At 39.5% G+C, this 24,168-nt stretch overlaps 1 protein-coding gene across 2 annotated transcripts in view; it reads left to right on the plus strand.

Annotated features, from left to right (window-relative positions):
* The window catches only part of KCNH1 (potassium voltage-gated channel subfamily H member 1), a 192,365-nt gene that overhangs the window by 91,743 nt on the left and 76,454 nt on the right, over positions 1-24,168 (plus strand). For both annotated transcript variants that reach the window (XR_010070239.1, XM_063328529.1), the window contains exons 9-10: positions 2,740-2,992; positions 17,074-17,270. Coding sequence is in view for 1 of the 2 variants with exons in the window: in XM_063328529.1 (XP_063184599.1) it covers positions 2,740-2,992; positions 17,074-17,270 (450 nt within the window). In the remaining variant the exon portion in view is untranslated. The remainder of the gene's footprint in view (positions 1-2,739; positions 2,993-17,073; positions 17,271-24,168) is intronic.

Consider the following 24,168-nt stretch of genomic DNA (forward strand, 5'->3'; position numbering starts at 1 on the left):
TGCTTTCCTAAATGGTCTTCAGCATATCTGCCATTTAGATCCCAGACCATGATTCTGGGAAGCACTGCCTGGCATACTAGCTTTCAGAAAGAAATAGTATTTTAGTACAGAATAGTGCTGCTTACAAGCTGCTCTGCCTATTTTCTCACAAAATATCTTTGCACGGGGCTATGAGTTTGAGCTAGGTACGTTTGGGGAAGGTGGAGAGGCAACATCTGAGGATATATAGTGTAATGAATGCTGGTGCTTTCATTCACCCCCCAGTACAAGCTCCTTTCATCATTTTAACAAAGCAACAAGAAAAAATTGCTATGTAAAACATGTTTGTTTTAGCTTATCTTCAAAGTTCATTCTTGGCTTCCTCTGATAAGGAGAGAAATGCTTTAAGGATGTCTTTGGAGACAGCAGGATAACCACACCAAGCACAACTCACTGTAGCCTTTGAGAATTATCTTAATAAACAGTGAAAAAACCTCTCAAATTATCAGGACATCAAAGAGCTTAATATGGTGTTGATTTCAATAACTGGTGTGTTCATAGCTGAACTGCCAGTAGCGATGACTGTAAAACCAAGAAATCAACTTTCATCTGCATAGCAAAAGCTCGCGGATACGAGACCGACGAATGGCTGTGCCAATCCATAAACTCTCAGGTCTGAGCTCCGTTGGTTTGATGCCTGTGTATAACTTCTAGGATGTCATGCAATGAATAAAACATGTATTGCTCCTGTGACAGAACAGCGGTAGTTGTGCTGCTGTGTAATGCAGTGCAGCTTTCTGCAGATGAGGCAGATATTTAAGGATGAACTTAACGCCAAATCAATCTTCTCACTATTTTGTAGGCCACAAATTTGTCAATTCAGTGTTAACTGCAGGCATGCCAAGGAGTGAATAATCAGCTAAAAGCAAAGTCTGTAAGTCTAGAAAATGCCAGTGTAACAAACTTTAACCAAGAGCTGCTGAAAGATTCTAAAATTAATCCATGAAGATATGTTTCTTACCGCCCATACAAATGAAAGTCTTCTGCCATTTGTCTGTAACTCTCAAATGTCTTTAATCCTTTTAATTTTTGTGAAGTCTGGAGACAACTTCTCTAAATGGAGAATGGAAAATGAGTTAGCTTCCTCTCAGACTGGGAAAAAAAGACGTTTTTGGATAAGAGCCTCATTTTAAATATTCTCTTGTATATTCAGGTTTTCTTACTACTATTTCTACTACAACAGCCCTTTTTGTGCGTGGTGTTCAAGTAACGGTGAAGTGTGTGTGTAATTCCAATATTGAACTTTGGCAAGCATCTGCAAATGCTGAATGTTTTTGTTGCCAGAGTAAATGAGATAATTGCAAAGACAGCTATGGCTGCTGCCTGCGTTCCATGTTAAATGCTGGTCTTGCTGCCCCAACACGTTCCTGTGAGCCTGCAAAACTGAGAACTAGTGAGTTTGGCTGCTGCTCCCTGTGGGGCAGCTGAGAGATCATCCATGAGTGCCCTACACTTAAGCACCATAGAAATATATCTCTTTCAGAAGTAATATCTGTAATAGCAGGTCTGCTTAGAGCTGATGTTGGTGGTAGAGTCGTTTGCCTTAAGAGTAGCAAGTGTAATATCTGGAACCAGCGCCTTGCACAGAGTTATGGGCTTGGTTCTCCGCTCAGATTTTGTACAGAGCCCCACTGCAAGGCGTAGGCATAACCATAGTGCTTCCTATGTTACCTTCACGTTTTCCAGGAGCGTTCGCTTTCAGCCATCTCTTTCCATCCAGGAAAATGTGTGGGAGTGACTCTGAAGCTCACCCAGAGTGCTCCTAAATTGGATGGAATAGTTATTACTGAGAAGAAAAAAAATGAGACTTGGTGTTTTTTCTCAAGTAATATGTCCTGAGATGTACTTCATCATAGGCTATTCTCCAAGGATTTTGTCATCCCAAAATACATTCAAGTTACTTACTTCCAGTGTTTTTGCCAGGAACTTTTAATCTGTACATGCAGTAGTAATTCTGTATTTTTTCCACGCGGCTGTCTGTATTATATTAAGAACCTTCAGAAATGGCCCTGCCTGGTACCTGCTGTGCTAGGGATCAGTTTGTGTACCCACAGGAGCACACATCGTGAATTGCTGTGAGGAACACTGCATTTGGAGAATAAAAAGTTGCCCAACACAGTATCGTACCTTAAAGTCCTTTCCTTGTGTGAACAAAAAACCTGTTACTGCCACTGAGAGGTGAATGTGCATACGTGCAAATCTCAATGTTATGAGTTAATGAAACTTTTAATAACGTTTTCCTTTGCTAAAGGAATATGAGATTACACTTCATATAATATTCTGTCACATGGAATATGTAATTTCTGCAGGCTTTTCATGAAATCTGCCTATCAAAAGGATGCCTAACTCTAGAAACCTACCCTCTAGAAACAATCCTTCAGGAAGCTTTTCTCCACCAGTTTCTGTTCTGCTGTGCTCTCAGTTTTACTGTCTTAAAAACCTGATGCCTTATTCTGGTAATTCAATATCCAGCAGAGCATGTTGCTGAGATGAAACCATTATTTTCCTTCAGGTATTGTAAAGTAGACTAAGTTAGTATTGTGGCTTATGTGTATAAGTAATATAAAAATAAATGTATGAACTGAGATTAGGAATTTTAAAAGGAGGAGGAAAGTAGTTCTTCAACTCTGTGTAGTTAACTAGGTGTAATAGGCACATATAAGCCATGCACAGGAATCGATTGCCTAACTTCCTTCTCAGGTTTTGCAGATATGCCCTAAGGACATGAGAGCAGATATCTGCGTGCATCTGAACCGCAAAGTTTTCAAGGAGCACCCAGCCTTCAGGCTGGCGAGCGACGGGTGCCTTCGAGCGCTTGCCATGGAGTTTCAGACAGTGCACTGTGCCCCGGGAGACCTGATCTACCACGCCGGCGAGAGTGTTGACAGCCTTTGCTTTGTGGTTTCGGGGTCTTTGGAAGTAATCCAGGATGATGAAGTTGTTGCTATATTGGGTGAGTTTCACAGCTAATAATATACATTGTGCTCGATACAGATGCATTTTTATAACCTTTTCTACTCAAGCACTTAACTCATTCTTTAAAAAGCTTCAGTCAAGTTAGTAGGTTTGCCACAGCCTGATGAGGTATATTTTAATGAACTTGTGGGCTGTATGGTCTTAGATGTTTATTGTCTGGAAAAATCAAAAGAGAGAGGGAAAAAAACCCCACCTTGCTTAATGTCATGCAGGAGCATTGTGTAGAGTCATTGACTTGTCCTTCCTCTTCCACATAGGTAAATAGGAAGGGCAGTCAGCTCATCTCCAGATTGCTACTGTATTTCTTCTGGTCAATGGAATCTGTACTTGAGCATTGTGATCCTGGTCATTCTTGGGGTTCTCCCTGTTTCTCCACATCTCTTTTTATTAGAAATTCCACTGAGGACTTCAGAAAACTTATTTTTAAAGTACTTGGTATCCCTGATAATAATCCACTTTTGCTGAAAATTTTCCAATTAGCTTTATTTAAGATCTCATGTTGAAATACCCTTTATCTCTTTTAAAGTCAAGTAATACAAAAATTTAGAGCTGATTTGTGTTAACTTGGAGTGACAGCTTTAGGTTGGAGGCATTAAAAAGAAGCTGATAGTGGTGTGAACAACATTCTGAGGCAAAGCTAGGAGAAGAAAGTGTGATAATCCAATAGACGTAGATGAATCATGGGGTGGCTGGAGCATTGAGGAGGTGATACTTATCGTTTGATTCTGTCAGACCTTTTTGTGATAAGGTAAATTCTCACGGTGGCTTAATCCAGTACCTGTCACTCATAGAAGCCTGGAAAAAGAGAAGAAAACAGCTTGGTAATCTTACTCTTTCTGAACTCATACACCCAACTCTCCTAAGAGGAATGTCTACTGGAAAATGAGGGGGCTAATAAATATGCTGAGTTCAGTTTTTCTCTACTTCTGCAGAGGATTATATATATAGCATATGGTGAATTTAGTGTCCTGAGGAATCAAGTTCATAGTATTTTGTGCCACACAAGAAACTAAAAAGATGAAAAGCAGGGGGGTAACTGATTCTCTTTTGTTCTAGAATCACCTGTGCTGTTCAGTGCTAGATGATGCTAGCAACCTCTGTTTTTCTAAGTTGCACGTCAAGAATGTACTACCTTTAGCCGTGTTGAACTCTCATGAATTAACATGGAAAATACAGAACAAACTAAAGCCTCTCAGTTTGTGTCACCTTTGATACCATAACGTGTCCTCCTCTGTCCATCACAAGAAGAAAATCTCAAAGCATCTTGCTGCTGCATTTAGTCACTATAGGTAAAAAGCATTGAAATAGAATTTTTTAAAATGTGCTTTAAAGATGCCAATTTTCTCCTCATCTTTACCAGTAACTTCTGTGTTTTATCATAATACTGGCTTTAGAAAACACTCTAGCCCTAGATTCCATGAGAAGTCAGCGTTAAGTCAACCTGAAGCCCTAATCCCTGCTCCTGCAGAGTGATAGTTACAGATAAATGAGCCTGATCCTTTGGTATCTGAACGAATAGAAATATTATGTTATTACTGTTCTCCTGGGACAGTGGGACAGTAATTATTGATTCCCTCCACACTTTTTTTTCTTTTTTTCTTTTTTTTTTTGAATTTGGAGTCAGTTCTCTGGCTCTCACTAAAGCTGATGAGCTCTGTCATTTTCTTTGTGAATATTGTAATCAGAGAGGAGAGTAAAAATGAAGTGGCATCTGTTTGTGATTCCGTGAGATTTCATTTTGGATAAACATGTATCAATTTTTTTGTTTCAGTTACTGGACTAAGGAATCCCTTTCCTTCCATGTGTCTGTGTACCTTCCTCCCCCAGGCTATGAAACTTTCTGTCAAAGGTTTCTCTTTCCTGATAAGAAATTATGTGGTTAACTAAGTTTTTCAGTATTCTAAATCATTTGGGCTTTCTTCTCCTTCAGCATTGTATAGTGTAGCCACCACGTTACTGAAGGCTGCTGCAGGAGATGGGTCAAAATTTCCGCCCTAACTTTTTTGTACTCTCAGATTTCTTATCTGTAGAGTAGCAATGATTCTTTTTTTTTTTAAAATTTCATGTTCAGCTAAATATGTCAAGTTCTTGATAAAGTACACCAGATAAAATGAGGCGCTACAAGGGGAAAAAAAAAATAATGTCTACATTGCACAAGAAATGTGATTGTTGCTGATCATTCAGCTAGAACAGCCTATGCTGTAAGTTTTGTTTACCAGTGGCAACTAAGCATAGCTATGAACATCAGGCATGTAACAGCATACCATGAGAGGTATTTTAAGTAGGTAGGTAGGTAGGGTAATTTAAGTTAACAGGTATGTTGGAGAGACTGTGATCTTCTCTCAAACATCCTTGAAATAAAAACAAAAAATAAGTGTATAAATTATTCAGGGTGAATTATTTGCTCAGCTTTAGCTGTCACTTAATAAAGCAGCCTTTGCAATTTGCAATGTAGCGTGTATCTTCTTTACAATGGAGAAATAAATTGCATCTCTAAATTAGTCTGTGTGACTGCTGTACAGCATTACATAAACCAAAGGCAAACTATGCTTAACCCTTAAAGGATCCGATTCATATGAAAAATTTTGAAGTTCTGAAATCATTTAGCCTTGCAGACTAGCATATAAAAGTGTATTGTGTAGCCCTGGAATTTGGAGTGTATTGTGTGCACTTGCATAATATCCTTCCACATCAGTTCTGTGTAATACCCAAGAGACAGGCATATTCTCAGTTCAGGCTCCCGTTCTTATACTAAAGCACTGACTTCGATTTACTTGTATTAATACGAGTAACGAGTTGGAAGAAATTGCATACAGGTCAGCAGTGAAAAAATGTACTTTTTTTTTGTCCCCTAAGATTGCCTTCCCCTTTAGTTTGACTTAGAGACAAACAAAAAAAATGAGTAAATTTAAAAAAAAAATAATTCTTTGCAATGTTTACTGTAAAAATTTAAAGACATTGATACATTTTGTATGACGTTTGATTTGTTGGGGTGAAAGACGTGTTTTTGAATTCTATCCAAAATTTCTGCTGAAATAAAGAAATTACTGATGTTCATGCAACACAGTCTTTGGATTTGCTATGTTAAAGTAACAAAAAGAAAAAAGTAGAAAAATACCCTTAAACCAGGTGATTTACTTATTTGTGATTCATTCCCATACAAATGGGTCAGAAAAGGAAGGCATAGCAAGAAAAGCCGCTGTATTACTATGGTTTTCTATGTTAATGTGTAAGTATCTGAGTGGGATTATGTAGAAGTGAAGACTAGCTAGTGGGAAGCTGCTTGGATGAGATACAATTCTGTTTTCTGTAGTTCACTGCTCTCCCATTTACACGGTTGTTCTTGCGTAGGGTGAAGTGCTGACGTAGACTCAGCACTTGGTGGGAGATAGAGACAAATCACACAGTCCCTGCCCTGAAGAGAACTGAGGCGAAGCACGGGTCGGGCAGGGCTTCCATTAAGAGACTGTTTTCAACTTGGCTTTGCTTTTAACTTTTCTAAGCCTTCCCATTTGGGCTGATGCTGCTTCATCCATCTGAGACTGACGTATTTCTTTGAACTACTCTTGCTTAAAAACTTACCCATTTATCCAAATGTGGTTAGAGAAAATGGGTTGTTTTGTCGCTGTTAAAAACAATCAGCCATTTACGTGCACTTCATTTGGCAGCTCTAGTTTCTCTGCTTTGGAGCAGACCTTTCAGGCTGAGCCACTGGCCATCTGAAAACCTGACCTTACTGCGGGTCTTTGAAAAGTTAACATTTACTCATGCTCAGGAGAGATTTGCTACATTTTAATTTAACGAATATCTTCTTAAAAGATTCTTCCTGAATTAAATGTGTTCCAGGCAGGGACCATAAGGTCTGGCTGCAGCTTTCTTTGAAATACGAAGGGAAAAAGGGATTATAGCACAAGCATGAAATAAGCCTACATAGCTAGTGGTTGTTTCTTAATTTAGGGAAGCCTGAAGACCTAAACTGTCTTTCACTGCACTTTTTACAGGCTTTTTTACACTATGAAGGTATACATTTCCTTAGTGCAGCATGAGAATGTAGATTGGTTGGAACTGCAGTAATCACAAGCTAATGTTAGAAGTCCAGATGAGCAGATGACGTGCCGTTGCTGGGGCTGACGGGGTGCTTCCCTGGTCCTCCAGCCTTTTAGTCTGGACCTTTTTAATCTCTCCTCACCATTGCTAGAGGAAGTGCTACTTCTTGTGTTATGTCTGCAACTGCATGTGTGCGTAGATAATTTAATGAAAAGTATAGAAAATAATGGCATAGTAGCAAAATTAACTTTTCATAAGCTTTTTCTGGAAATACACATAAGGACTGGATAGGAGGCCTTGTTGGAAAAGGATTTATGTTGTGTTAATATGTATGTACAAATGACTGAGAAAAACATTTTTTTTATCTTACTAGAAAATAATCAATTCTGTTACATATGACTGACATAATTGTACTCCAAGATTGAACAGAAATCCCCCTTCTCTAGGAAATCTGAAAGAAGCAAGTAACTCCTGGACTCAGGTTGATTCCAACCCTTTCTGCTTGAAATTGGGGTAATCTTTAAAATTTAGGAAAACATTCCAGTAAAAGGCTAGGGAGAGGAAGGAGAAGACCCTTGAAATTAGGGTAATAGGCTTTTTTTTCTAGATAGCGGTGGGGAAAGCAGTGTCTTGTCCTTAATTTTTCAGATTGTTGCAAAATTTGTCAATTAATGGCTCCCTGAGGGCCTGACTGAGCAGCAGATCTTCACTTGTGTGAATTGTTCAGAGTTGCTGAAGTTGATAATCCCTGCAAGGGGGCCCTTTGTGTATGGATGGTAAGATTGGAGGTTTGTCCTGCAGATTTGAGTAGAGAATGGGAGCCTTTAAGCCTTTTTTTAGCAATTAAAAAACAAAACCTTGAAAACCACTGTGATTGCCAGAGCTGAGCAATGGCTGAGAAAAATAACATTTACTAGAAGGTTTAGTTAAAAAGAAGAAACACCCCCCCCACCAAAAAACAATTTATCCCAAGAGTAAAGCAGTTTATCCCCAGTGTTACCTCCCAGCTGTTCTGAATTTATTATGTTCTTGCTATCGTTATTTGAGCTAAAAACTTTCAAAAGAATAAACTTTTTTTATTGACTGTTGCTTTAGCAAAGAGTATTAATCATAGAATATCCTGACTTGGAAGGGACCCACGAGAATTGTCCAAGTCCAACTCCTGACTCCACAAAGGGCAGGTAAAGTGAATGAGATAGGAAGGGAAATCAAGGCAGTAATTTATTGTGAGCAAGGCAAATCATTGCCCTCCACAAGGACAGTTTGCTGTAGCTATTCCTTTTGCTGCTCTCAAAGCTGAAGGGAAATAGCGGAATGTAGATATTACATAAGTATGAAATTGTGCAGTAACAGAACGTCAAGAATGGGAATTTATAGTCTAGACCTGGCTGCCTTCACCATCAGGGGAAAGTGGGATATATCGGGTTTTTATTCTTTTTTTTTTTTTTTGGAGGGGGGGAAACATGCAAAGGAGGCACATAGATTTGAGTTCACATGTGAGTTGAGGAAGTGAAAATTGCATGTCCCTGAAATACAGGTCTCTTATCATTATTTACAAAGCTATAACATTGACAAGATTGGAGACTGTGGTTTTAACATGATATTGTAGGAGAGCTTGGTGTGCCATGTTTTGTTTCAGCAGGATATTAAATGCTCTATTTGCTTTGTGCGGAGAAATTCCTGCTGATTTAATTTGATCTAATTACAATCTTAAAGGAACATTATAAGAATAATTGTTTGTTTTCTTTACAATTGCTTTAGCTTACTCATTTAGCCATAAGCATTTCATTCGGATGTAGACATAAGAGGTTTGATTCACGTGTTGGTGGGACAGATTTGCATCCAGATAGGACAGTGCAACCTGGGAGGGCAACTGCACCAAAGGGATGGTTTATTTTAGAGGAGGGAAAACAGCAGTGCAGAAATATTGTCTGTCTTAGACCTTCTCAGTGGAAAAACATTGCATCTTCCACACAATTGTGCGAAGATTGCTTCTCAGCAGACTTGAAGATGTCAAATAAGTTAACTGTGCTGAGCCCAGGCTGCTATCTTTAGACTGTTCCCAGTACCTGAGCTAACTCAGGTCTCCCTAAATTAAAATGCTTTGTGTACAACTCCATTTTCAGAATTTAATTGTGTGTTTTGGGGCCTGTTGTGATTTAATGCCAAGCCTTTGAAAAAGTCCCATACTTCTCTACTTTGTTTTTCACCCGACTTCTAAATTTAGGTACGCCTCCCTGTGTTGAAAATGCCAAGCTGCTGTGCTCTTAGGCTTAAGAAGTGGTTGCAGGATTATGGATGGCATTAGAGTTTTCTTATTATTTTCAAACACAGTATGTAACGTCACAGCATTGTTTGTGCTGTTGAATAAGAGCGTAACATGACCAGTGGTGCTTTGAAAAAGCAATGATTGAAATTAAAATCCAGCTTTATCTTCAGTAGTTCTGTTGTGCTTTTTCTATTTATAGTTTAAAGCTTTTTTTTTTTTTCCAGGTTGACATATATAGGCAGATCAGACAAGTTGCATGTTTCTATGAAGTGATTCAGTGAACATCAACCAAAGGAATTATTTTAAAACCCTGATTTCCTCAACATGTGTTCAAGCACACTGTTAGCACACTACTAGTGACGATCAGGCTAAACTTCTTAGCAGACATTGACATAAAGAAGTTTACGTTAATACAAAATTTTAATTTCATGGTGATGTAGGAGCTGCACTAAAACTTTTCTTGAGAAATACGGGTTTATTCCAAATGGTGTTTTTGGACAGGGAGTATTCCGTATTCCATGCTCCAGACATCTCGAGAATGTAGTGTGAGTTGACATCAGGAGTTGCCTATTTTGAGACTTCAGCCAGACATGTTCTATGTCTAACTCCCGGTAGAGCATTAAAAGTAGGAATCACCAGAGCCCCTGTCCTCTGATACCTGTAGATGGTCTAAGACTATGCAGAGTATTGGAGAAACAGATTTTTAAAACACTTGATGAATGACTTGCTGGAATAACTGGGAAAGAGGGGAAATGCCTGTGAATAGAGGCCTCAGTCATCAACTTCTCGGCACTTCCAATTAGTTGATATTTTTTTTCTTACAGTTTCATGTTTTATTGTTGCAAATTTATGCAGCTTTGCATAATGTGTTCTTGAGTAGTCAGACACCACCACATGTGGAAGAAGTCCCCTTTGGAAGATGGTAATGTCTGGCAGGTTGCTGGCAACAGCGATCCGTGATGCACTGGCAGCTGAAATTGAGATGTGGTAGAGATGAGTCTCTCTGTTCCGGCATGTTCTTTGATAGCTCAGGCTGTGTTAGGAAGACTTGCCCATCACATTTGTCTGCACGTTTGTCCAAACAAACAGAGATGGGAAGAGGTAGAAATTATAACTTAACGAAGAAATTGAAGCTTTTATAAAGGCCCTGATTTCTGGCAGGTGAGCCACTGAATTAATTTTCATTTTTGCTTTGGGTAGGGTTTTGTTTCTGTCTCAGAACTTTGGAGGAAGAATAATATTAATTTTTTTTTCACTGAAAAGCTACATTGAAAGAAAAAATCCAAAAAATAAATCTTCATGGACCACTTACTTTTCTTCGTTTTCTCCAAGTTTCAAATTAAAACTTTTTTCAGAGGTATGTTTCTGAAACATTATTAAATTTATCCTCAAGAAGATGCTAGAAATATTAAATAAAATGCAGTATTCTATAGCTATGAACTTTGTGAGGTTTTCAAAAATATTTACTGTATATACTTTAGAAGGCAAAATCTACTATTTTAAACTCTTTGAATGCTTTTGTCTGAAATGAAAAAAAAATAATCAAATTTTAGGGCTTTAATGTAAGCTTCAAGCAATAGCTGTAACATAAAGCTTGTTTCTAAGTCATGAGGGAGTAAGTCTGAGGATATTGCAGTTTGAGCCTCTCATATAGGTTTTTTGATCAGAGAACTAGCACTGTCCATACAATGACAATACAGACTGAGCTGTGTTTTTCCTCTTACTTAACCAACACAAATAAATTCAAATACATTTGTGACTCTAGTTATTTGAGGGGGCAACTTCCATGTCTTCTGAGTTTGTAAAAACTGGCCACATATTTATAACTTTTTTTTTTTACAGTAACCATTAAAAAGCAAATAAGGATAAATGATTCAGATTCTGGCGAAGCCTCCTAGATTTTTGTGAATAAGCCTGGTAGGGCCCAGTTGACGTTTTAAAACTACTCTTCTCATCACAGTAAGTCAAGTAGTGAAATATAATCCACGCTCTATTCAGAGAGACAAATAAACACATTAATTATAATAATAATAGAAATCTTAGCTGTAACTAATTCGTGTTGTTGCTACTCATCCTGTGCTCTAAAATAAATGTTTTTATTTTGTCTGTACAGTAATGTGCTTCAACAGAGAAAATTGGTGCAGTTCTATAGTAAGCTGTCTGCAAAATGTTGCCAAGCTCTGTTTTAAAACATGAACGGATACACTCTGCTTCTTTTTCTGCACCAGGCAAATCACTGAAAGTGCAATTTCAGTTTATTGTCACTGTAACACTTCTTTTGGCTTCTGCGGCATTGATACTCTGGCTTTTTTTCCTTAATGTCTTCTTTTAGAGGAAAAGAGTGATTAAAACCTCTGGTTAATGAAAAATAGTGTGCTCTCTGCAGTGCAGCTGGTCATTCGCTTCTCATTACACGTTTCAGTTTGCACTTTAAAAAATCTGAAGAAAATCCAAAGCAGCAAATCACTTCCATGCATCATCTCCTGCCAGCCGTACTGTGTTGGAGGACCAAACTACAGGCTACTCAGTGGCTGTCAAGTTGTGCAATTTATCTGCAGGACGGATGCTGAATGCTCTACTTTGATGCAAAATGGTAGCTCTGTTTTTTCTGGCTGGCAGATATTCGTTGCCTTAAAACAATGCAACAAGAGGAAAAATTATTTTTTGCTCTGGTGCCTCTACTTTCCTCGAATCTGTCTTCTCTCTGTATAATGGGAAAATTTAAATTGCACGCGTTACTCGGATAAGAAGGAGATAAGGGAAGAGAGGGGAGGGAAAGATTTTCAGTCGAAGCCAAATAGACATGTGGCGATCACAGAGGGGGTTTGACCCCCTCATATCGCTGGCTTTGAACACTGATGTTCTGCTAGGAACATCAAGGCAATACACTGTCCTTACTGGAATTATGCATGAATACAATTGGGAGGACCCTGTGGTATGGACTTCAGATTCTCTGGTTCTGTTCAAGTCTGTCCAGGAGGGGGGAAAAAAAAGAAAAAAAAAATCAGGCCAAGTTTTTTGTTTGTTTTTAAATTTCAGCAGCATTTTAACTGAGCAGTCACTAAAATAGACACCAACACACAGAGAATCTGTGTTTGCCTTTTCAGCAGCTGGTGTCTCCCACTGCTTGGAGGTGGAGAACAAATCCCAAGGGCGCAGGCTGGTGTGGGTGCTTTGGATGGAGAGCTGTGCTGGGAAAGTCATTGCGCAAGTGCAGCAGCCGCTGTGGATCAGCATCACAGATAACGGCATTTGCTAGCACCTGATTTCCAAGATAAGCTTCGAGCTGCTTTGCTGCTGAGGTACCATCAAGCAGTGTTTGGTCATTCTGTCTTATCTTTGGGGCTGCTGAGACTATGTCAGATCACAATTCTTCTATAGTTCAAACATGCAGACGAAAGCAGATCTGGAAGGGACCTGAGCTAGATTCTGGTGTTGGCTGCTATGACAACTATTGATTTGAGAATTATTCTAACATGAATATTTTGTCTGATGTACTGAAAGTCCGTGGATTTGTGTGAATCCCATCAAAGTCCATACTGACTTGGAAGACCTTCAGCACATGAATCCGTGGCCTCATCTTCCCACCCAGCTGCTATCACACCAAAATGCACCACAACTCCCAGACACGCAGAACCCAAAGGTGAACTAAGTAGGTTATGAGTCAAAATATTCCACATAGAGTCATATTTTTTCTGAGTAAGGTGGAATATCTTCTGGCTGAGAGTTCTTCAATACTCCCTGTTTATAAGAGTGAAAAATCTAAGGACTGTTCTGCTAGGAACATCAAAGCAAATACAGATGTAGTGTGTGAGCGTGGGTTTTCTTCTCAAAGAGAATCAGCAAAACACTTGACTAAGTTGCAATGATCAGATCTTCATTACTGGTCCTGCTTTCAGGAGACAGAGTGGATGTGGCTTGACCTTTTGTCTGACTCAGTCTGAATTTGCAGTGGTAACAGAGAAATCCTCTTTTCGCTTTTAAGATGAATAGAAAATTTGATATGGAGAAAAGATTGGGGAAGAATAAATATGGAAACAGAAGATGCTGATTTTATAAAATAATTCTTCAGTGTTTAAATATCTCAGTGTTTGGGGACTTGTTATTAAAATTAAAACAAAGAAGCAAACATAAAAGGGAAAAAACTATTCGGCTTTTTAGTGCATACTGAGCTGACAGTGGAAAAGGTCCTCAGCCCACAAATCCAGCAGGGAATATAAATGATTGATGGTAAAAGCTTAGATCATCCAATTTTAAGTGTGATTGACAGATAGCGTTCCTGGCAAATGTCTGGAATTCAGCAAGCTGGGAATGAGAAATGCAAAGTACTGACAAACAAATGGCCATCTGCATTTCTCTGACTTTTTAATCTTTCTTCAGAGTTTAGGTGAAATACATAAAGCCTGGGGTTATATGTAAAAAGAGGCTTTTGACTCAGATTTCTCTAATGCAGCCATTAGACTTTGCCAGCCACCTTTTGACACGCTTAGGAGTCTCACCTTACACTCCTGGCTTTCCAATTACAGGTGTTTTTGATACAACAGCCACTTAATCTTCCCTTTTATTTTTTTTCTTCCTTTTTCCTGAGTTGGTTGATCTTACTTTATAGAGAGCGTATAAACGAAGGGAGATGGTATGTGGTTCCTTATCGTGTATAAGAGGACAATTGTTCTAATCCAGTGCAGATACTCCTGGGTGGAATTTTAATTCCTGCTTACTATAAAGACTTCCTGCTCCTCCTTTTTTCCCTTGTTTTTCCATAATGTCAAATACAAGGTTTTTTTTAGAATCTGACAATCTAGAGGGATACTTTTGGTATGCATCATTTAGAAAATGCACTTGACAGAAGCAAAGCAGCGTGATGCTTGCACGTGTGCCTTGCTTTGGAAATCGAACTGTAATGTAGGATTGATTTTTGACTAGATCACTGGCTGTTAACCTGATTAAATTCAAGGAAATTGTTAATGATAGAAAACAGTACAACTTCTTGTTTTAGCCTGGTTTGTTTCTTAAAAATTGAGGCTTCTATGATCTGACTCAGCTTGTGATTCATGTGTTGCTTTTCTTTGTTTGGTTTGGCTCCGTGGGCACCCAGCAGATGTGGCTCCTTCGTGTGCTGCTCCTGCCATGAACGCGAAGCGGCTCCCTGGGGTGGCAGGAAACTGCAGGAGGGGGACATTTTCAGGAGTTACAAATAGCAAGGGGAAATCAGGGTTGCTGCCACAGGTGAAGGACAAAGTTGTGTCTTTCTGTGTTATGTTAAAAGCAGAATTAAATTTTTAAGAGTAAGACGTAACTAGCTTCTGCTGCATGTCATTTCATATGTGGGCAAAGCAGGACCATAGTGTTTGCACTTGCATTGTAGTAATTATTCTTCATGCTACTGTGGGGCAGTAAAATAATTACTGTCATTTCAAGGCTCAAAAACTTTTCTGGACATGTTAAGAAATAGGCTTAGAAATGAGCTAGAATTCTTCTCCCTTGTGCTTGGACTACCAGCTTTAACTGTTGCTCATCAGTGATGGCACATTTCAATACTTGATAGATTCCAGAGCGTTAATTAAAACAGTTGTTTAGCTAATTGCCTGGAAGATTGCGAGTAAAAGCATATTTATTCCAAAGGCAAACAATCCATTTTTACCCAGTGAAGCATATCAGTTTTTATGGTGCATAAAAATTTTTTCACTTCAATTTTGAATATATTGTGTGTTTGTCTGTCTAAAAGCCTTGTAGATGATGATCTATTTTAAGTGCGTAGAAGCTTTTTTCTTAGGCCGTTTTTAATGTAGCTACTGAAAAAGCGTGTGTTTAAATAATTGAAAATGGGAAAAGTCATTGCCATTAAAATGAAAAGTTGCTTACTGCACGGGGCTACTGGACTACCACCGTGCTTACTGATACGCAGCCTTTGTAATATATCTGGACGTTGGCACTGTCCTGTGTGAAGAGACTAGAGGTAGAAGAAAGGGTATCATTATGGTGCCTTTGCCTAACTTTGTTGGGAAAAATGTCCTCATGGAACAGCTGGTTTCAGTGTGTACATGTATTTAGAATGGAAATATAGTCTGTGTTCCTCCAAAGTGTTCAGAGACAAAGCTGGTCCTGGCAGGTGGACTCTGTGGAAGACTGGGAGCACATCAGTGTGAACCACAGCTTATTGCACTACCACATAGCTTACCATCAGGCTGATAGCTTCTCAAAGAGAAAATGCTTATCACCTAATGGAAGAGATTATGTAATGGTGGAAGTACAGCTCAAGGGCTGTGATGGGAGTTCTGGGTTTAATTTGAAAGTTTTCTTGACCTTGTCATTTGTGGTAGTTCTCTCGACTTTCATACAGACTTTCATACATGACTATTTATTTAGGGAATGAAATCTAAAAGGGACCAGGTGAAGTCAATAAACTAGTATATATTTTGATGCTTTGGCTTTAAGAGTTGCTACGGGCAAAGTATTACTTGTAAGACAAAGGAACATTTGGTCCATCCCTATCACAACTTGATAAACATTGTGAATGTATTTCTTTTTTGTTTGGCCTAAAAGTGATTTGTAGTGGTGATATTTCACCACAGCAGAGGTTTAGGAAAAAAATACCATTCAAAACAAGAACAGCATAGTTATTAATTATCAAGATAAGAACTGAATATTATTATCTTGTTTGCATTATATGTTGCAAAACAGAAAAAAAAAAAAAAAGACAATTACTCTGTAAAGGAGCTTGTAACTTCCTTCTAAACGTTCACTTTTGTGCCCAGCCTGAGCTGGGGTATGACCAGTGAAATCCTGATGGGGGGCTGCTCCTCAGGCAGATTTTGGTGTACTTGCCTTGCGTTATAGTGCCCAGACTGGTGCAAATTCCCTCGTTTCAGTATTCCTCAGTAAGGATTTCACTGGCTGCCCCGAGCTCATGGAGACAGGCACCTGGGAAGGCTGTAAGGAAATGGCAATGTTTTGTTTCTTCCGGTGTGTAACAGCTAAATATTCTTGCCTTGTCAGTGTTATCTTGGTGATAACTAAGCTGTACTCTTCATGGTTTGGACTACATTGTTACCTTAAACCTCCGCTGTATTATATGGGGCACACATTCACAACTACTGAAAGATTTTATTGAGACCCTCACCGGCTGAAAAGCGTTAGAGCCACCAGAATTCTGAGATCTGCTTTTATACTGTTGTAAAACCAGACTCTTCTGGTGATGATCCTAGCGAACTAGTGCAAACTTACTTTAATACTGATGTATAGTAGTGTTTTGTTATAGCCTGTAACTGTGCTGACATATTATACAAGATGATTTTGACACAGTAGTGGGTAATTGTTAGCCAGATTAAGAAAACTTAACAACGTTGATGTAAGAAACAAATCCTTCCCTTAAAAGAAGAAAGGGAAAAGGCATTTCCTTTTAATTAATTTCTTTGAAAGGGATCAGAAGTGAACGTGAACCAAGAATGAAGTGCTTTTCTTGGTTTTTAGAGGAAAACCTTTACTGATATTTAAAGGGGATTTCTCACATGAAACACTCTTTGATTGTGATTTATTCTTATGAAATTTTGCTGGACTGTTGCAATTAACAAAAAGATAGTGGAAAAGGTTATCAATGAAATATTTCAAAGATTTTTTTTTTTCCCCAGACAGAGTTTTTTTCTGACCGCACAAAATAGACTGCATAAGTGAGATGTATGTTCTTTTATATTTTCGGCAGAAATAGTACCCTTATTGAAAACAATGCTGCTGCTTTTCTCTAGGCAAAGGAGACGTTTTTGGTGATGTGTTCTGGAAGGAGTCTACCCTCGCCCAGTCCTGTGCTAACGTAAGGGCTTTGACTTACTGTGATCTCCATGTGATTAAGAGAGATGCCTTGCAGAAAGTGCTGGAGTTCTATACAGCCTTTTCACACTCCTTCTCCAGAAATCTCATTTTGACCTACAACTTGAGAAAAAGGGTAAGTAGCTTTGATTTTAACATACACCGTATAAATGATCACTGTTAAGGACTGTCTGTATGACAAAAAACGGAATTGCGTGAATTCTGTCATTCTTCGTAGCTTCTCCTATAAGAAGGATGTTCAGAGCTTGCCCAAGAGACACTGCTAGCATGTAGAGTCAAAAGGCCATACGTATTTATTTCAGTGGTAGTTTTATAGGGAGCTGAACTGTGTATATGTGAAAGTATTTCACATTTCTATGAAGTGGACAGATTTCAGCATATTTGAGAACTGTCATGCACTTGTGATAAACAGAGTTTGCTACTTCCTGGAACTTTACTTTGTAAAGCAGCTAAAAAGATGCTAGGGGTGTTGGCTGCAGTTACAAGGAAAGTAGAAGGAAAGGTATGGAATCTAATATATAGAACTAAAGTCAACAACAGTAATCACAATGGAAAAGTAATATGAGTATGACTCATTCTGCCAAGAGTTGTTTCTTTTAGTATCAATCACATTTTGGAATTACTTTGCCTATCTATAATGTTTCCATTTTCTTACCCTTGATTTTTTTTGCTCTTTTCATTTCTTCCCCTTTGCCAGTTCAAGTTATTTTGTCAAATGCAAATCATCGTAACCTAATATCCCATTTTAAATTCTCCGTGTAATCTTCAGCGAACCACCACTGTAGAAATTTATTAAAACTGTAGTAGATATAATTCAGTTGATATAATTTTACGATGCGATGTAGAAGACAGTAATATTACATTGAAAATAAATACATTGGAACACCTATACTTGCTTTAAAATATTATGATATAAAGATATTTGAGATTAGCTAAAGAAATATGTTTGCTAGGAGGGGTTTTTTGTTCCTAAAACCAGTTCTCCATGGTAACTTCCAGGTGCCAACTAAGTCCTAGATAATTACACTGAAAAAATAGAAACCTTTTCATCTTTGAAGTCTGTTTTGTAAAATCAGACTTTAAGACTAGTGTATTGATTTTTTTAAAAAAAAAATTTTATTGTATCTAGAGTTGGCATACTGAAACTGAAATAGTATGATGTTTTCTTTCTGCATATGTTATCAGTATCAAAGAATACCACCGTTCTTCTTTGCCCGATACTGAAAAGCTATCCACACTTTGGTCATATAAATTGAAGCTCCGGTAGAAAATTGATGTAATTAAAAACTAAGAAGGAAATTTATACTTGAGGATTTCCTCCTAGGACAATTTTTTCAAATGACATTGAGTTCCTGCAGGACAAGGAGAAGATATACAGCTGCAAGAAGATTAAGAGAGATGTCCTGTTAAACACTAAGTATAAAAACCAGCTACTTACCTGGTGTTAATTAATGTAAGAAATAAATGAAAGAATTTGTTATTGAGATCACCTAAAGCATCGGTATCACTGACTGCCATATTTTAAAATAACACTGTGGGTAATGTGGTAAAATGGTCTAACAATATGTAACTACTTTTTTTTAATGTTAGTAGAAATAACAAACTTTGAGGCATAGAAGGACCAACTCTCTTAAAGCTCACAGTAACGCTAGCAGAGTCCAATAATTTTGGATCTGCTCTGAGCCAAAAGTCCCAACTTTAGCATCAAATGCCTCCTTCAGAAGTGATTATCCTTTCCTCTGTGTTCATCGGTGTAGCTTTTCCCAGTCCACGTTACAAAACACTTTTTAATCACACTATCGTATTTCCTGGGTGTCAATTTTCTACACAAAATGTTCCTACTGAGAGGTACGTTTTATGGTAGCAATTTCCATCCAGTTATTCAAACAATTGGATTTTAATTGAGTTACAGTCAGCAGAAAAGTGGCGTTGATTGATAATGGAAGTGAGAGGTTGATGGATCTAGGTTAGCAGACTGTAATTTTATTTATTTTATTGAAAGAAGGCTGATTGCAATCAGAATGCAAATGTTAAATAATGTAAATAATATATGCTTTTGGAAATGCATAGAAGGTACAATACTTTAGAGATTGGAGATAATGCACATTAAAAAGCAACTTTTTAGAGTTTGGAATTTAATCTGGTTTAAATGTCTGCAGATCTTTTATAGAAATAGCTCCCCAGCCTGTCACTTCTAACACTTCTCGGTCTATTTCTGCAAATGGAATTTTGTAGAATTCAGATGAACTGGTACCTTCTGTGAGTTACGTTTGTGATGTATTGCATATCCTTCGGAATATAAATACCAGACTTACACTTTTCATTTCAATAAACAGTTTCATCTCTGGCTCCAAAAGTACTCAACTAGTTGAAGTTGTAGCCACTGTGTATTCATCCCAAATATATTCAAGCAGATTCCAAATACATGAAAAAGCAGCTTTGGGGATTTTTTTTGCCTGAAGGATCTCATGGGTATATTTTTAGACTTGGTTATTCCTCTGAGATGTCCCCATCTCCAGAGTGCATGTGCCTTCACTCCGCCATGGTACTGAGTCTCACTGCATAGTGCAAGGTGCTTTCTAGACAAGTTTCGCTCAGCTTAAGTGAGCTTTAGCATTGGTCCACTCTTTCACCATGTTCACCTATTCCTTGGCAGCTGGGTCTCCTCCAGTGACTCCTTCCCTCGTGGAGATGGGATTCCCTGTCCCAGACCCTTCGGTGCCAGTGAGCAGTGCTGACCTTATGGATACCCCCAACACTACTGGGGTCTGAACCCACTTGCTAACGACTGTGACAGAAATAAGTGGACACACAGGAGCATTTTAAGATACTAAAACCAATTGGTCTTGATCTTAGCTAATACTAGAGCTGGATTTAGGCAAAGTAAAAAGCATCTTCCCTCTATTCTTTGTGCCGCTTTTCCTACTGGGCTTGAATGTGCTTTGAGCTGAGCCAGGAGGGCAGGATGCTTCTGTCTGTGTCCCCTTTATGCCCTCCCTAGAACAGGGCTGCAGTTACGAAATGTTACCCCCCCTGACATCTGAGGACTTCGTGGCCAAGGGACGCTTCCAGTGCTCTGCCCCTGGCATGCCATGTCTGTCCATGTCTGTGCTGTGAAAGCAGTTTCCTTTCACTCACTTTCTCGACAAACACCGGTCGAGAAATACCGTCTTTCCTCAAACTGTCAGTTTACTGTCAGGTGACTCCCCGAGCGGTTTCCTCAAGCGACTAAAATCCCTCCTGAAATTATTAGCTGTCTAGGTACCTCTGGCTGGAGCTCAGACTTAGAAAACATTTTATTTTTCCTAAAGGGGAAGAGAAAGGAGACCTTTCATTAACTCTTTCTGCTACTAGCCATTGAAAATTTCATCTAACTGGAAGTAGGGGGGGCATCAGCTGCTGCATCTCTCTCCGCAACATCTGAAGAAACTGGATCTGCAGTCTGTGGCTGCAGGTGGCTGTATGGCAAGCTCAAGGGCTTTGCAGCTGAAAGGAAGCTGGCGGAGGATTTTTCAGAGCACTTCCTGCTGCAATAATCTTGTGAAGTTAAAGCAGGTTAACTTGATGTTTCTCTCCATTTTTGGAATCTCATATAGGAACCACAGTGTAGACACTGGCGGTATGTGGTATGGTCGAGTGACAAACTCCCCCTTGCGGAGGGTGTGCTAGACGAACGAGAAATATTGCAGGTTCGGAGGGCAGCAGGATTCACAGGCTGGATGGAGGTCTGTTTTTCCCCCACAAATATTTAAACATTCTGAGTTTCCAGCCTGGGCTTTGTAGCTCCAGGATAGTAGAAGCGTAAGAAGAGAGAAGCTTGTGTGATAGCTACTTTTGCTTGTGACGAGCTGCAAGTTTGCTGGCACCTTCATTAGGAACGTGAAAGGCCCTTGGCAGCACTTGCAAGCATTCTGGTTTTGGCAGTTGCTTCTTTCCATGCATATGAGCTTTGTGACCAATATTAACTTACATTGGGTTGTACCACAGTGTATTCGCTCAGTTCATTCTGCTGCAGCCATAAATGATATTACAGCTCAAATGATCGCACATGCTACATAAAAGAGAGAATTCTTATACATAATTTATTAAGCTGAGATTTCTCTAGTAAGCCATTTTAGCCTGGATAGAGATTAAATGACTAATTCTGAATGCTTTGGAGTATCATGATAGAAGTCGCAAGTAGCTTTTCCAGAAACCGAAATTCATGTCTTGGAATAAAAGAAGGAATTGCAGTAGGATGTAGATGTTTTATTTAGGATTTTTTAAGACTGAGAGAAATGGCAAAGAACACTCTGCATTTTTACAAAGCAAGCGTGATTTAGTGATTTAAAGCCAAAGCTCCTAGGCAGAACATATTTTTTGAGAGAGCAGTGATTGCAATAGAGTAGTCTGTCTCCCTGCCTGAGTAAGATTGCTTGCTTTTGTACATGTAGTGGTTTGCTTATTCTATGCCATTCCAACAGTGCCAGTGGACAGGGCTCCCACCACCTTTTTCTAAAAGCGATTTTAAAATATAGTTGTGCTTTCCTCTTCAGCATTAGCTTCACCTTTCTTCTTTTTATACTGTAAGCTCTAACTAGAGAGAGAGAACCTCTCTCAGATCAAACATTTCAGCTAGGAGTGCTTCGAGCCTTGATTTCAAGTCTCCCGGGAGTTAGCAGCAGGTTGTTTTCAGAGAGGCAATCCATGGCCTTGTATTCTGCCTTTCCACATGACAAGTTTTCCAATTTCTTTTCGTGGTATAGGTTCAAAATGGTATCCCAGAATTCTTTTTGATATGGAAGGCTGAATTGCTGGAAGTTTTTAGCACAGTTTTCTTAAAATGAGAAGAGTGAAAGGTTTTTAATTTTAGAGTATTGCCCTATTTGATGATGGATTTCAGAACGGTCAAACTGATAGCGTGCTGCTTTCTTCTGTGTTTGTACTCACCAAAACAATCCCACAAGTCCTGTGGGAAGGGGATTTTGATGTTTGGCTGGCATGCATCTTACAGCACCAAAGACCCACCACATTGGACGTGACTGCAGTGTCTGGATGGGTCTGTGGCTTAGGCATATTTGTTATGTTATGCCAGTTATGGCATATTAGCTGGCCAGGAGGCAAAGTTGTCATTTTCCAAAAAACCTTCCAAATGTAAATAAACACTTAAGTACTCAACTCTGTTCTTTCCCATGCTGCCTTTTAAAAGCAGTTGAATGTTTGAGAATGCCTTTTAAAAGCAGGTAGTTGAATGTTCTTATATTCTCTCTTTCTTCGTGCCAGTCTAAGCAAAATGTATTTTATTCTGTTTCCTCATTGTTAGATTCCATATTGCATTTTTGCATCTTCTCTCTGGCCTTGGACAACCTAATTAACTTTTATCTGTCTCTAACAGTTAACTGTTTCTTTAGCTCACAGACTTTTGTGCAAGTCCTTTTACACGCTGGACTGAAAGTGCTCTGAGGCATGTTGCATGTTGTTAGGTTTGCATGTCTGCTATGGATAATTTAAGTGATGTGACTGTCATTGAATTGAAACCCCATGCTCTGAGGAGGATGTGCCCTTGGATTTCTTCCTTCCCCTCTCCTGCAGCTTGTTGGACCCCTTCAGGTAAAGCCTTAATACCCAGACTTGGAGAGGATTTGACCAACTGCAAGCATTTAATATCCATATTTCTACAAGTGATTGTAAGCGTTCAGCTGAGAGTAACTCCATTACCTTTCACAGACATCATCTTAAAGTTTAGTTTGCAAAACTTTTAAACTCTGAAGTTATTTCTCTTCTATTTCAGCTTATATGGCCCTGATCCTTAGGGTCCTATGCTTATACAGAGGAAGATCTGGCTACAGACGAGTAGGTTACATAGTGGGGACAGGAGCCATGGTGACGGAGGATACAGAGAAGGCAGAGTTACTGAATGCCTTCTTTGCTTCGGTCTTTACTACTTGGCCCAGCCCTCGGGTGTCCCAGACTTTGGAGAAAGTAAGAGGGAAAGAGGAATAGTTCCCCTTGGTTGAGGAGGATCAAGTCAGAGATCAATTAGGTCAATTAGATATCCACAAGTCCATGGGTCCTGATGGGATGCACCCGAGAGTGCTGAGGGAGCTGGCGGAAGTCATTGCTGGGCCGCTCTCCATCACCTTTGAAAGGTCCTGGAGAACAGGCGGGGTGCCTGAGGACTGGAGGAAAGCCAATGTCACTCCAGTCTTCAGAAAGGGCAAGAAGGAGGGCCCAGGGAACTACAGGCCTGTCAGCCTCACCTCCATCCCTGGAAAGATGATGGAATAGCTCGTTCTGGGCATCATCTCAAAGCATGTGGAGGAAAAGAAAACTATCAGAAGTACTCAATATGGATTCACCTAGGGGAAATCATGTCTGACTAGTCTGATAGCCTTCTATGATGGCATGACTGTCTGGATAGATGAGGGGAGGGCAGTGGATGTTGTCTACCTTGACTTCAGCAAGGCTTTCGACACTGTCTCCCACAGCATCCTCATAGGGAAGCTTAGGAAGTGTGGGTGAAATGAACGGACAGTGGGGTGGCTTGAAAACTGGTTGAAAGATAGAGCTCAAAGGGTCACGATTAGGGGCACAGAGTCTAGTTGGAGGTCAGTGACAAGTGCTGTTCCCCAGGGGTCAGTACTGGGTCCAGTCCTCTTCAATATATTCATCAATGACCTGGATGAGGGGATAGAGCGCACCCTCAGCAAGTTTGCTGATGACACAAAGCTGGGGGGGTGGCTGACACACCAGAGGGCTGTGCCGCCATCCAGCGAGACCTGGACAGGCTGGAGAGTTGGGCAAAGAGGAACCTTATGAAATTCAATAAGGGCAAGTGTAGGGTGCTGCACCTGGGGAAGAATAACCCCATGCACCAGTACAGGTTGGGGGCTGACCTGCTGGAGAGCAGCTCAGCTGGAAGAGACCTGGGTGTCCTGGTGGACAACAGGATGACCATGAGGCAGCAATGTGTCCTTGTGGCCAAGAAGGCCAGTGGCATCCTGGGGTGCATCAAGAAGAGTGTGGCCAGCAGG

This window comes from Chroicocephalus ridibundus, chromosome 3, assembly GCF_963924245.1.
Source record: "Chroicocephalus ridibundus chromosome 3, bChrRid1.1, whole genome shotgun sequence".
Taxonomy (NCBI): Eukaryota; Metazoa; Chordata; class Aves; order Charadriiformes; family Laridae; genus Chroicocephalus; species Chroicocephalus ridibundus.